The sequence below is a fragment of the Rhinoraja longicauda genome, chromosome 30 (assembly GCF_053455715.1).
Source record: "Rhinoraja longicauda isolate Sanriku21f chromosome 30, sRhiLon1.1, whole genome shotgun sequence".
Lineage (NCBI taxonomy): Eukaryota > Metazoa > Chordata > Chondrichthyes > Rajiformes > Arhynchobatidae > Rhinoraja > Rhinoraja longicauda.
This window is the reverse complement of record NC_135982.1, coordinates 28,652,498-28,666,248: the sequence shown is the minus strand read 5'-3', so window position 1 is coordinate 28,666,248 and position 13,751 is coordinate 28,652,498. Positions and strand designations below refer to the sequence as shown.

Genomic DNA, 13,751 nt, shown 5'->3' with positions numbered 1-13,751 from the left:
CAGCTGGAGGAACTCAGCGGGTCAGGCAGCAACTACAGGCAATCAGATAGTCAACGTTGGAAGGTTGTAGGACTAGTCGGCCCATAATGTCATTGGAGCCTAGAATACACTGTGTGGGTACTCTCACAACTTTTAAAGAGAGCACTTTAAAGTGCCAGGGCATAGAAGGCACACATCAGATGTTTGTAAATGAGATTCATGTAGATGAGTAGGAAAAAAACTGCAGATGCAGGTATAAATCGAAGGTAGACAAAAAATGCTGGAGTAACTCAGCCAGTCAGGCAGCATCTCTGGAAAGAAGGAATGGGTGACGTTTTGGGTCGAGACCCTTCTTCAGACTGAACAAGGGTCTCAGTCTGAAGAAGGGTCTCGATCCGCAACGTTACCCATTCCTTCTCTCCAGAGATGCTGCCTGACCCACTGAGTTTCTCCAGTATTTTGTGTCTACCTTTAATGTAGATGAGTAATTGATGACATGGACATGGCAGGCCCAAGGGCCATTGTCCTGTGTGACTCTGACTTTACAAAGATGGTTTCCTTTTTGATTTCTTTCAAATCTATTGCCAATTGCCGATTAAACCAATGTAATCATTTCAGAACCGGTGGTGCTGCCAGCTGTGCTGCCTGGCGACTCATTGGCAATCCCTTTACACCTGACGTCCTGGCGTCTACAAGCCAGACCTAATGGATTTGGTTTGTTTTTCTGTAAAACGCCCATCCACTGGACCAGTGTGGCAAAAGTAGGAGAAGTGAACAGCAGCAAGCGAGAGTGCCATTCGTCAGACTGTGATAACAATAGCTCCTTCAGGTAAGCAGTGTGCTCTTTTATCTGCTGCATTTATCACTGGGAATCCCCTAACGTGGTGGATATTTGAATATTAATACCAGCTGTTATCAGACAACTGAACCATCCTACCGCAACTAGAGAGCGGTCCTGAACAACTATCTACCTCATTTAGAGACCCTGGGACTATCTTTGATCAGACTTTACGGGCTTTAGCTTGCACTAAACATTACTCCCTTATCATGTGAATGGCTCAATTGTAATCATGTATTGTCTTTCTGCGGACTGGTTAGCACACAACAAAAGCTTTTCACTGTACCTCGGTACACGTGACAATAAACTAAACTTATTTATACATGCATTCTTCAAATATATTTATGACATGCAGCCTTTAAATGTTTTGCCTAATCATCAGATGTGTAATGACATTCATTCACTTGCTTCGTCTACAATTATGAACATTTGCACTCAGCTTACGGGTACTTAAATCAAATCTTTGTTGAATTCTAAAAATATACACGTTCAGTTTGCAGCTGTAAATTAGTAAAGGTGAAATAATAAACCTTTCTGTTTATTATTGTGAATTTTCCAGATCACTGTCATTGGAGTATATGAATGTAACTGTGACACCGTGACTTTGTTGTCATTTCATCCAGGTACTGTGTGGCAGTTAAGAAAGAGAACTACCCTGATTACCTGCCCTTAAATTTAATGTCTGGCAATGCGATGCAGGTTTACCGACAACCGGGACACACCATCTACTTGTTGCCCACCCTGGTACTGACAAACCTCCTCCCCTGTGAGCTGTCCTACTATGTCAAAGCCACCCCCATCAGTGGGTCATTAAAACGAGGGAAAGATGCCGTGCTGCACACAGCTGACACGTCTCAGAACATCGAGCTGGGTAAGATACTGGTTGTTTAATCTGTTCCAATGACCGTAAAAGCAGGCAACATCTCCAAATTGCAAAAGAGTAACACTTTATATTTTGTCCAAGCATGTTTTAGAAACTTTGTGAGATAAGATGTTTAAATGTACCATTCACGTGTGTTTGAAAACACACATATAAGTTCTCTCGCTTACTCTTATTGAAGCAAGAGTCTGTTTAAAGGAAGAAGCTTGCAACTGAAGTCAGAATCAGAATAACCTTTATTGTCACCCAGAAAAACAAGTCTTTTGGACGAAATTCCATTACCCACTGTCCAACAATAAGAGCAATAAAAATAAGCAATTACACACACAATCACAAACCAACACAAAACAAAAAAAAGAAACATCCATCACAGTGAGTCTCCTCCAGTCACTGATGGAAGGCCAGAATGTATTTTTTCTTCCCCTGCCATCTTCAATGCAGAATTTACCCTGCCTTTCTTTAGCACATGCTGTTAAATACTTTTGTATTTAAGCTTCACTTTTAAAATAAAATTGTCCCAAGGTTAAATGAAAGGATGTGGATGGAGGCTTTGGAGATGTTGGAAATGTTGCATCTATCAGTATGCTTTTTTCTCCAAATTTCTCTAAAGCATCGGAGACTTGACAGAAGTAAATAAAATATTGAGAGGCATATATAGGGTGGATAGTTAGAACCATTTCCAGGTGGAAATGTCAAAGACTAGAGGACATTACTTTATGGTGAGGGGGGGGGGGATATAAAGGAGGTGTGCAGGTTACTGAAATGCGCTACCAAGGCTGGTGGTGGAAGCAGATACACAGGCAGAATGATTCATGTTGCTTCAAGCTCAGCAGAGACATCATGGACTGGATGGCCTGTTCCTGTGCTGCACTTTTGTATGTTTGATGTAAATCAAAACTCATGTGACACAGTTCAGAGTGTTCCCAGCATCCTGGTCAATTTTGCTCTGAAACTTTACCACTAAAATTAAATTAAACACAAATCCCAGAAGTGGTTGCTGTGAGGAATAGTGATGTTCCTTGTTACTTTATATCATAAAGCTTCATTTAATCAAAAAAAAACAAAAATGCAGATTTTCTTAATCTGAAATGAAAACAGCATTTCTGTTCCAATGTCATATTAGCCATTTAAATGCAAAATAAGCTCTTATTTTCAGAATGCATTTAATTATTTTTTTTGTCAGGAATAACACTTGAAAACTTCCCCATGTGCAAGGAGCTACTGATACCAGCAGGGACCACTAATTACCATGTTCGCATGCGACTCTATGACACCAATAAGCGCATGTTGAATCTGAGCATTCGGATTGTGTGCAGAGCTGAAGGTTCCCTGAAGATACTTATCTCTGCCCCTTACTGGCTCCTCAATAAGACGGGTAAGAAAAGGGTTCAGATTCCAGAGTAAAAATAAGTGCATACATTGTAACACTGCAAGTGGTGTGCAGAAATGAACCCTCTGAAGATTTCTGCTTCATCCCCATCTTCCCACAGGCTTGCCTCTGATTTTTCGGCAGGACAATGCGAAGGCTGATGCTGCAGGACAGTTTGAGGAGCACGAGCTGGCAAGAAGCCTCAGCCCTCTCCTGTTCAGCTTTGCAGACAAAGAGCAACCCAACATGTGAGTGATAAATGTAACGCTACACTCCCAGCTTTATCTCCCATCCTCGATGTGACTATTCTCCAGTTTCAACAGTTCGTAATTAAGGACAGGATATGTCCATCCTTTCACCTTTGTTAAGGCCTAGCTTTAACTTTTAAGATGCCAGGAATTATAATGTTTTCAAAATTCTTTGAGTCAGTATGAAATGTACATGTCTGCTTAAGTGAACCCTAAATCTAGATCTTAAAACTACCTTATTTTCACTCTTTCGCAGTTATGCTGAAATCTTCTTGACCTAAAATGTTAACTGTTTCACTTTGTACAGTTGCTGCCTGACTCACTGATTTTCTGTTTTGTCTTCACTACTTAAACTCATTCTTTAGTGGGTGACCAGTCCTTTACCTTTTCAATTTCTCTTTGCAATTGGACTGATTTGCAGTCAGTTTGTTTCTTAAAGTGACATCCTCAATTCCTTTGTGCCAAAGTTGCCACCTCTTGTATCTCACTCATTTTACCTGCAGATTTCCATCTTTATTTCTTTTCCCCCACCCTCGCCATCTTTCACCCACCCTGAAACAATAAGCATTTTTCTATAATGTAGATATAATGTAATTAAATACCCTTTGTGGAGCATTACACTTTCATTATTCTTTTCACTCGGCCATTGGAAAGATCTCATGACCTAATGTAAAGACAGTTAACAGCCATTTGATAAACGGAACATTTTGAGTCATTACTTGATTTCTAAACAGACTATTTTAACCATTAGCTGCAAGGATCAACACTTAATTTTTTCCACCAGCTATCTCTATCCTAGGTTCGAGGAAGGGTCTCGATTCGAAATGTCGTTTACCCATCTCCCTCCACAGATGCCTCGTGGCCGGCAGATCCGCCATCAGTTTGTTTTTTCCACAACGTTCCAGCGTCGCCAATCTCCTGGGTCTCCGCCTCACTTTTGGCTGTGCAACGATACAATATGATAGAACTTTATTTATCTCAGGAGGGAAATTGATCAAATGTTCACCAGGACACGGCAAAATTGTTGTTCACATTTCTGATGATCTTTGCAGGTGCACCATGAGGATTGGAAAGGGGATCCACCCGGATGCAGTACCCGGGTGGTGTCAGGAGTTCTCCCCAGATGGAGGCAGTGGTGTCCGAGCCGTGAAAGTGATTCAGCACGGGAACAGACCAGGACTTATTTACAGTATTGGTAAGGCTGGACAAAGGTTTTCACTGACTTACTTGAGATATGTGCAGGGGTTGATGAATGGAATCCTCTTTCATCATTGCAAAAGCACAGCTGTTTTGTCCAGTGCCAACAATAAAGTTTTTATCCCTCAATTTCTGCTTTGCATTACTGGGTCTCCAAACATGCTTTTATATTCAAGGATACAAAGTGCTGGAGTAACCTAGCAGGTCCAGCAAACAAGGGTAGGTGAAATTTCGGATCAGGGCCTTTCATCAGAAAATATTCTGAAGAATGGTCCTGACCTGAAACCCTTCTGAAGAAGGGTCCAAACCCGAAACATCACCTATCCATGTTCTCCACAGATGCTGCCTGACCCGCTGAGTTACTCCAGCACTCTGTGAAACATCACCTATCCATGTTCTCCAGAGATGCTGCCTGACCCGCTGAGTTACTCCAGCACTTTGTGTCCTTTTGTGTAAAACAGCTTTTGCAGTTTGCTGTTTCTAAATGCTTTTATTTTTCTGTTTCAGGAATTGATATTCGGAAAGGTCGAGGCCGTTACAGAGATACCAACATTGTAACGTTTGCACCCAGATACCTACTGGACAACAAATCCTCTCACAAATTGGCTTTCGCCCAACGGGAGTTTGCCCGAGGCCTGGTAGGCTTGCGCTTTCTGATGCTGTGAAGGCATGACACGTTAAATTGTATTTTGGAAAGGAATGTCTTACTAAATGCAGCAGAAACTTGGAACTTACTGCAAATATTTTTTTTCTCATGAGCAAACTTGATGAATTCCTGCATGCACTGCATTAGGCTTTCTCTTAAAATAGATGAGGAAAGGATTTGATAGTGGGTCGGGACATTTCCACAAACGTTTTGCGTACACAAGTTTGCAAGCTGAAGTGATGCAGAAACAGCAAAATGAATAGGTTGGGCAGACCCAGGGCAGGCTTGCTGGAACGGTTGAGGTAACATGATGACCTCATTTCATCAGGGTTATACATTGTTAGTAGCTTTTAATTGGTTATCAATTTAGCCCATCAGTGATATTGTAGAACTGCTTTTTATCCTTTCTAAAACGTTCACCTATTGTATGAATATTGCACTTTCAATTTGCTACTTGGTTCTCTCTCCCTGTTGCTTTGCTATGTATGCCTGTGTCAGTACAAGATGGATGCAGATAAGAAGACCTATTCAGCTCATTTCGGCTCATCCATTAGGAAAGATGCTACAATCCTGTTCTCATGACATTCAAATGCACCTCCATTGCCTGGAAGAGTATTCTGTCTGTTTGTCAGTGTTGATGTGAATTTGCAGACGTCAGTCCTAATCTGTGTCGTTTGTCCTACCATTGTTTAGTTTTAGCAATGTTCCTCTTATTCTCAATTCTCCTTTCATTAGCCTTTTTCTAAATTTAAAAACCTAAATTTCTTCCGTCTTTAACAATAGCATTATACTTTCCGCTAAGGATCAGTCCAGTGGCTGAATAGTGTTTATAAATATATTTCATTTCATAATCCTCGCCACATAAATTGTGACTTGGGTTTCAATCTGAAATTTGAATGCTTCTTACCCACCAAGGTGGTGAGAGAATAATAGTGTTAAAGCTTCTCCTTAATGGATTAGCAAACTGCTCTTGTCTGATCAGGCAGATGCAGCTAAGAGCACACACTATCTGTCAGTTGCTATATATGCACCTAATGGATATTTCATTGAATTCCACCAGTTTCATCTCTTTAGTGATTTCTGGGACTTTGCTTTGAACAAATTAGCTTCAGAATACCCTGCTTTCATACGTTTATGTCAGCTATGGATATAACGAAAGTCATTCTACTCATTTTGCTTATCCATTAACAATGAGGATGTAGTACAACTAACATGACACTTAACTGCTTAAGTAATTACATTTTTCACCTGAACCGCCAGTCCTCAATATATTTTGCCCCATAATTGGATTTTAAACCAAGAATTTGCATTTCACAAGTATTTTAGTAGAATTTAAGCATTTGATGAAACCCCATTAAAAAGACATAAATGTCATCTTCTTTCCTTCCTTCCTTCGGCATCATTGTCCTGACAATAAATCACTCTTGACACAACAATGAATTTAACCTTTCTTTTTCAGGGCACTCAAAATCCAGATGGTTATATTTCAACTCTACCTGGAGCTAGCGTGGTTTTCCATTGGCCAAGGAATGATTATGATCAGTTGCTATGTGTGAGGCTGATGGATGTTTCCAACTGCACTTGGTCAGGGGGGTTTGAGGTGAACAAGAACAGTTCCTTCCATATCAACATGAGGTGAGAATTGTATTCCGGGGAAATAAAATGAGGTAGCTGAAGTCAGGGTCTTTCATAGCTCAACAAGGATATTGTTGACAGTTAGAAATTGGTGAGTTGTGCTATCAATAAAAAAGCAGGATTGCCTTGATCTGAACAACTTATGTTGCACACTTCCTTTTTAAGATACTTGGGTCCCCTTTACAGAAGTTATGAACCTGCTGCGTTACCAATAATATGGGCCAGCTCAGTCTGAAGAAGGCTCATGACATCTGTCCATTCCGTTCAGAGATGCTGCCAGACCCACTGAGTTCCTTCAGCACTATGTTTTTTGCTCGATTTCAGCATCTGCAGTCTCATGTCTCCACATTGGTAATCTGTTTGGAATGATTAAGACTCTTTTACCCTCTTCACCTTGTTTCAGTGTGTTGGGTCTTTAATCTCACATCCATCACTGGAGAGCTGGGGTTTATTAGTTCCTGCCAAAACCCCTGGTGGGATAGTAGAGTTACTGGCAGATTGCGAAAAGTTAGTCATTTGTTTCATTGATTTTATGGATATTTAAGAACATGCAACAGTTTGTGTTAACTGGCTTAGTGCAATGCCTTTTGTTCGGAAGGAATTTTCTCCATGATTTGATTTTGCTAAAATCCATTTTTTTTTTGTTTTTAGTTTTCTTTTTGCGTCATAATTTTGATTTTTAGAATGCTGGGAGGGTTTAAGAATGCCTTTTTTGTTGCTAGAATGAACAGTGAGATTGAATCCCAGTGACCAAAATAGTGGAGCACATGAGCCATGGCTTTCAGTTTAAAATTAAGCATTTAAAATAAACATGTTGGGTTTAAGAGGCCAACAGCCAAATATGAGCCTTTTTTTTCCATGTTAACTATTTAGCAAACCTGGGCTTTTCAATATCTGTTAGATTTTCTCGCCTACATACTGGTTAAATCTTAGCCATTTTGCCTGCTCTCATTATGATAATTCTGAAATCAGTTCTGAAGTCTGGATGGAATGTTAATGTGCAATAGGAAAGGCTTATTTATGCTTTACAAGTTTTAGCTGTTGCAGTACACCTCTCCCCACGACATGGTATTCTGGGGTTCAGACAAGTCTTCATGACATATTGTATTCTGGGTAGGAAAATAACTGCAAATGCTGGTTCAAATCGAAAGTATCACAAAATGCTGGAGTAACTCAGCGGGTCAGGCAGCATCTCAGGAGAGAAGGAATGGGTGACGTTTTGGGTCGAGACCCTTCTTCAGAATATTGTATTCTGGGGTTCAGACAAGTCTTTGATTTCCAATCCAATGCTGGACTACTTAAATTTGAGGTGCTGTTTAAATAAATGAGGCACAACTTGCTTCGGTGTCCAGAGACCAGGGAGTGGAAAATTGGCACATTTCCATTCCTGAGCTTTTTGTAGCAATTCCAGAGGGAATTTTCCATACGTCAGAATAAAATCACTGTTGGAAATCAACTTCATGATTAACTGTCCAAGTCAATCTCACTGTCCGCCGAGTATTAAAATCTAGATTTGTGGGAAAATTACTGCAGAAAATTGAAAATACCAGAGAGACGCAGAGGTAAGCAGGGCAAATGTACAAGAAACAGGCTGATGATTTGAACTTCCAAATACGTTTTGTTTTGCAGGGATACCCAAGGTAATTGTCACCTCCTCCGGGTAGAAATCACCCTTAAAGGAGCAACGTACCACATTGCATTCAGTAACTCTGAACAGCTGCCACCTCCATTCCGCATTGACAACTTTTCAGAGGTAAATCACTCTTGGCAATGACTATTGCCCATGCATCTAGAACACACCACTCTTGGCAATGACTATTGCCCATGCATCTAGAACACACCACTCTTGGCAATGACTCTTGCCCGTGCATCTAGAACACACTTCACTCTTGGCAATGACTATTGCCCATGCATCCAGAACACACTTCAAGTGTTACAAACACAGCTCTTCAAAATGTTGCCACAACCTGGAAACATGTTACGTAGATCAATGCTGATTAGATATGTGTAACAGAACATGCTAATCGTCCTACTTAATGACACTTCACAGCAAACTAACCTTTGGCAAGAGTTTCAGCCATCTCCAAAATAGACTCGTCAAATGCATCGTAACAAACTAGGAATGTATTTGATCTTTAGAAACATTACAAAATAAGGACAGGATAGGAAAACATTGTCATTCAAACTTGATGCTTCATTCAATGAGATCATAACTTTTTGATTTTTAGATTATAATTTGGTCCTCGGCTCCCAAACCAACAGAGATAATTTATCTGCTATAAGTAATTCCTAGACTTGAACACAATGGTGTAATTTTTCATTCGGTTATGCCTGCATTTCCTTATAGTAAGTGTGTTTGAATAAAGTACATTTACTTATTTCTTCTTTATTTGTATTCTTTAATGCTTCACACACACATTTCTGAGATCTCTCTTCTGATTAAATAATTTTACATCCTTTACTTCTGTTACATAAAGCACAATTTCTGACCAAGAGTCTGTTCTGTACCCTTGCATTTGATTGCAAAATATTATTAATACGATCATTTCCCCTGGGGCTATCCAGCTCAGTTCATTTACTGGGTTAATGTACATTTGATGACCCCTATTTATCTTACTGATTAGACCCTATTCCCAGCTTATTTCAGAAGCGGCCACCACAATGGTGCTGTTCCTTCGTATTGTTGTGCCAGTGATCCACAAAATGGAATGCTTAGTTTCCACAGCACTCCTTCAATCACTTGGTTTTCCTACAAGATCCCAAAACCTTTCTGTATATTTATGTCACTTTGCAAAATTACTCCAGAATTTTTAGCTCAAAACCCTTAGAATTATAGTCCTGCAATTTATCTTCTGATGCATGGTTACAGCGCAAATAGAATCTCTTTCTTATTTTTTCCTCCGTTAACTGTGGTGTGCATTTCAACAATTAAATCTTTCCTTTTACTTGCCAATGGTCTCTCCAGCAAGTGTCATCAGGGAAATAACATATTCTGTTGATCTCTCAATCCTGTTTACAATGCTTTCTGTTTCCCCATAATACACTTCCCCTCTCTAGGCAACCTCTGTTCATGGTACCATATTCACCATTCTGGTGCCCTCCTGGTGGTCTCTCTTCTTACTCAGTGAGGAAGCGTAGAACATAGAATAATACAGCACAGGAGCAGGCCCTTCGGCCCTTTTCCTTGCAAGCAAAGACAGTGTAATTGTTGGGTAGGATCAGTTTCTGCATATTCTCATTCTTTTTTTTTCTTGCATTCCCTGATGTCTGGAGAAAACTGCCAAGAGATACCCCCTTTCCCCTGTGTGAGCAGTTCTTCTAAGTTGGACTTCATGTCAGTGTTTCTGTGCTGGCAGTTCAAGGCACAGACATCCACAACGCCTATTAGTTTCAAGTAGTCTTGCTGTACACAATTCCTCACATTCTGTAGAGCAGACTCACAACTTGTTCTGTTGTAGCTTTGTTAATATTATTTATAATTTACTGTTCAGTCTGTTTTGTTTATTTTTAACTAGTTACGCATCACAAACTAAATATGAGAGAATAATGAGAAGACAGACAAAGCAGCATACAATTTAAAATTGCTTTTATTTTTAATTAGCACTGGTTTAAAATGAGAATGCTTTAAATTATTTTTGCAGCTTTTATCCGTGTTTGTTTCAATATTGTGTGTATTTGCAAATATGTTTTTTTAAAACATCAAGGAAGATAGTATATTGAACTGCAGAAGTTTTAACCTGGGATGCATATTAGACCAGCATGCTGACTAGTTTCAGTTAGGTTTATTATTTGTATAGAAACATATAAAATAGGTGCAGGAGTAGGCCATTCGGCCATTCAAGATGATCATGGCTGATCATCCAGATTCGGTACCCCGTTCCTGCTTTCTCCCCATAGCCCTTGATTCCGTTAGCCCTAAGATCTATATCTAACTCCCTCTTGAATACATCCTGTGAATTGGTGCAAGATCAAATCGTACTTAAGCTTTTGCACTTACTTTGTTGATTCAGAGCAACTTTGAAAGTACTACATAATGACCATTCCAGTAATAGACAATAGACAATAGGTGCAGGAGTAGGCCATTCGGCCCTTCGAGCCAGCACCACCATTCAATGTGGTCATGGCTGATCATTCTCAATCAGTACCCCGTTCCTGCCTTCTCCCCATACCCCCTGATTCCACTATCCTTAAGAGCTGACAATGCGAGTAGGAAGGTAGAGGAAGAACTGTTCTACCAATGTCATGACATCGTGAAGTATGTATCTGCCTTCACATTAAGCTCCTAATCTCTCCTCTTTTGTATCAGGTTGCAATTATTTTCAATCAACACGGTGTGGTGGAGCCAAGGCTAAAGACAGAAGTAAAACCATCCAGCTCACTAGATTATGCTTGGGATGAGCCTGTTCTTCAGCCTTTTATTACATTATCTGTGAAAGGGGCAGGCTCATCAGAAATTACCTGTGATATGAATGATTTTAAAGAGTCAAAGCAGCTTTATTATGAAAATTTCATCTACATTGCTGCCTCCTATACCTTCTCTGGGTAGGTTTTTTTAAATATTGGTTGCCTGGATTTATGTTTCATTGGAATAATGTTCATTGTTCAAGGTTCCTTGCTGATATCAATTATTTAAGTATAACTTCAGGATGATTTTAGATGGTCATCATGAAACTCTTAACAGCTTAAGCTGAAAGGAAAATAATCTCTCAATATCATTGTATGCATTTATTCTAGCTCGCATATTAATTCCATTGTATATAAAACTTTTAGTATTCAATCAGGGTGAACAGTGAGAGAAAAAATGCGTAATCAAGGTAAATAGATGAAAGATTTGGAGACTAATCTTTGCTTGTGAGTGCATCAACATAACCTTATTTTTGAAAATGCTAATAACTTTCATGACTTCTAGTTTCTTCCCATGTCAAGATCAGTTCAACTGGTGGAACAATGTGTTCATGATTTTGAAAACCATTTAACAGATTTATATATTCGCAAAGGAATCCTCGTGCCAGGTGGCGCTAACTCAAAATCAACATGAAGTTCAAAAATATTGATTGGAGCTGATTGGAACTCTGTTTTTAAGATTCTTAGAAAGTCTAAGTTTTGTGACTACTTGTTTAGTTTAGTTTCTTGTCACGTGTACCACACGCTACAGTGTAATATTGTTTAGTTTAGTTTCTTGTCACGTGTACCACACGGTACAGTGTAATATTTTTTTGTTGTGTGCTGTCCGGTCAGCAGAAAGACTAATCCATGATTAGAGTCAAGCCATCCACAGTATACAGATACAAGATGGTTCCAAGTGACCTGGGAATAATGCAGAGGTTGCAGGATCAATTTATTCCAAAGAGGTGGAAAGACTCTAAGGGGAGTAAGAGACACCTGTGGCTGACAAGGGAAGTCAGGGACAGCATAAAAATTAAGGAGAGGAAGTATAACATAGCAAAGAAGAGTGGGAAGACAGAGGATTGGGACTCTTTTAAAGAGCAACAAAAGTTAACTAAAAAGGCAATACGGGGAGAAAAGATGAGGTACGAGGGTAAACTAGCCAATAATATAAAGGAGGATAGCAAAAGTTTTTTTAGGTACGTGAAGAGGAAAAAATAGTCAAGGCAAATGTGGGTCCCTTGAAGACAGAAGCAGGGGAATTTATTATGGGGAACAAAGAAATGGCAGACGAGTTAAACCGTTACTTTCGATCTGTCTTCACTGAGGAAGATACACACAATCTCCCAAATGTTCTAGGGGCCGGAGAACCTAGGGTGATGGAGGAACTGAAGGAAATCCACATTAGGCAGGAAATGGTTTTGGGTAGACTGATGGGACTGAAGGCTGATAAATCCCCAGGGCCTGATGGTCTGCATCCCAGAGTACTTAAGGAGGTGGCTCTAGAAATAGTGGAAGCATTGGAGATCATTTTTCAATGTTCTATAGATTCAGGTTCAGTTCCTGTGGATTGGAGGATAGCAAATGTTATCCCACTTTTTAAGAAAGGAGGGAGAGAGAAAACGGGTAATTATAGACCAGTTAGTCTGACATCAGTGGTGGGGAAGATGCTGGAGTCAATTATAAAAGACGAAATTGCTGAGCATTTGGATAGCAGTAACGGGATCATTCCGAGTCAGCATGGATTTACGAAGGGGAAATCATGCTTGACAAATCTACTGGAATTTTTTGAGGATGTAACTAGGAAAATTGACAAGGGAGAGTCAGTGGATGTGGTGTACCTCGACTTTCAGAAAGCCTTCGACAAGGTCCCACATAGGAGATTAGTGGGCAAAATTAGGGCACATGGTATTGGGGGTAGGGTACTGACATGGATAGAAAATTGGTTGACAGACAGAAAGCAAAGAGTGGGGATAAATGGGTCCCTTTCGGAATGGCAGGCAGTGACCAGTGGGGTACCGCAAGGTTCGGTGCTAGGACCCCAGCTATTTACGATATACATTAATGACTTAGACGAAGGGATTAAAAGTACCATTAGCAAATTTGCAGATGATACTAAGTTGGGGGGTAGTGTGAATTGTGAGGAAGATGCAATAAGGCTGCAGGGTGACTTGGACAGGTTGTGTGAGTGGGCGGATACATGGCAGATGCAGTTTAATGTAGGTAAGTGTGAGGTTATTCACTTTGGAAGTAAGAATAGAAAGGCAGATTATTATCTGAATGGTGTCAAGTTAGGAGGAGGGGGAGTTCAACGAGATCTGGGTGTCCTAGTGCATCAGTCAATGAAAGGAAGCATGCAGGTACAGCAGGCAGTGAAGAAAGCCAATGGAATGTTGGCCTTCGTAACAAGAGGAGTTGAGTATAGGAGCAAAGAGGTCCTTCTACAGTTGTACCGGGCCCTGGTGAGACCGCACCTGGAGTACTGTGTGCAGTTTTGGTCTCCAAATTTGAGGAAGGATATTCTTGCTATGGAGGGCGTGCAGCGTAGGTTCACTAGGTTAATTCCCGGAATG

The 13,751-nt window shown here is 40.2% G+C and overlaps 1 protein-coding gene across 2 annotated transcripts in view; it reads left to right on the top strand.

The window, feature by feature from the left end:
• Positions 1–13,751, top strand: part of vps13d (vacuolar protein sorting 13 homolog D) — a 216,010-nt gene that overhangs the window by 97,265 nt on the left and 104,994 nt on the right. For both annotated transcript variants that reach the window (XM_078425505.1, XM_078425504.1), the window contains 9 exons: positions 598–808; positions 1,441–1,688; positions 2,881–3,072; positions 3,188–3,314; positions 4,367–4,509; positions 5,019–5,149; positions 6,617–6,792; positions 8,422–8,545; positions 11,099–11,334. In XM_078425505.1, the coding sequence (XP_078281631.1) occupies positions 598–808; positions 1,441–1,688; positions 2,881–3,072; positions 3,188–3,314; positions 4,367–4,509; positions 5,019–5,149; positions 6,617–6,792; positions 8,422–8,545; positions 11,099–11,334 (1,588 nt within the window). The remainder of the gene's footprint in view (positions 1–597; positions 809–1,440; positions 1,689–2,880; positions 3,073–3,187; positions 3,315–4,366; positions 4,510–5,018; positions 5,150–6,616; positions 6,793–8,421; positions 8,546–11,098; positions 11,335–13,751) is intronic.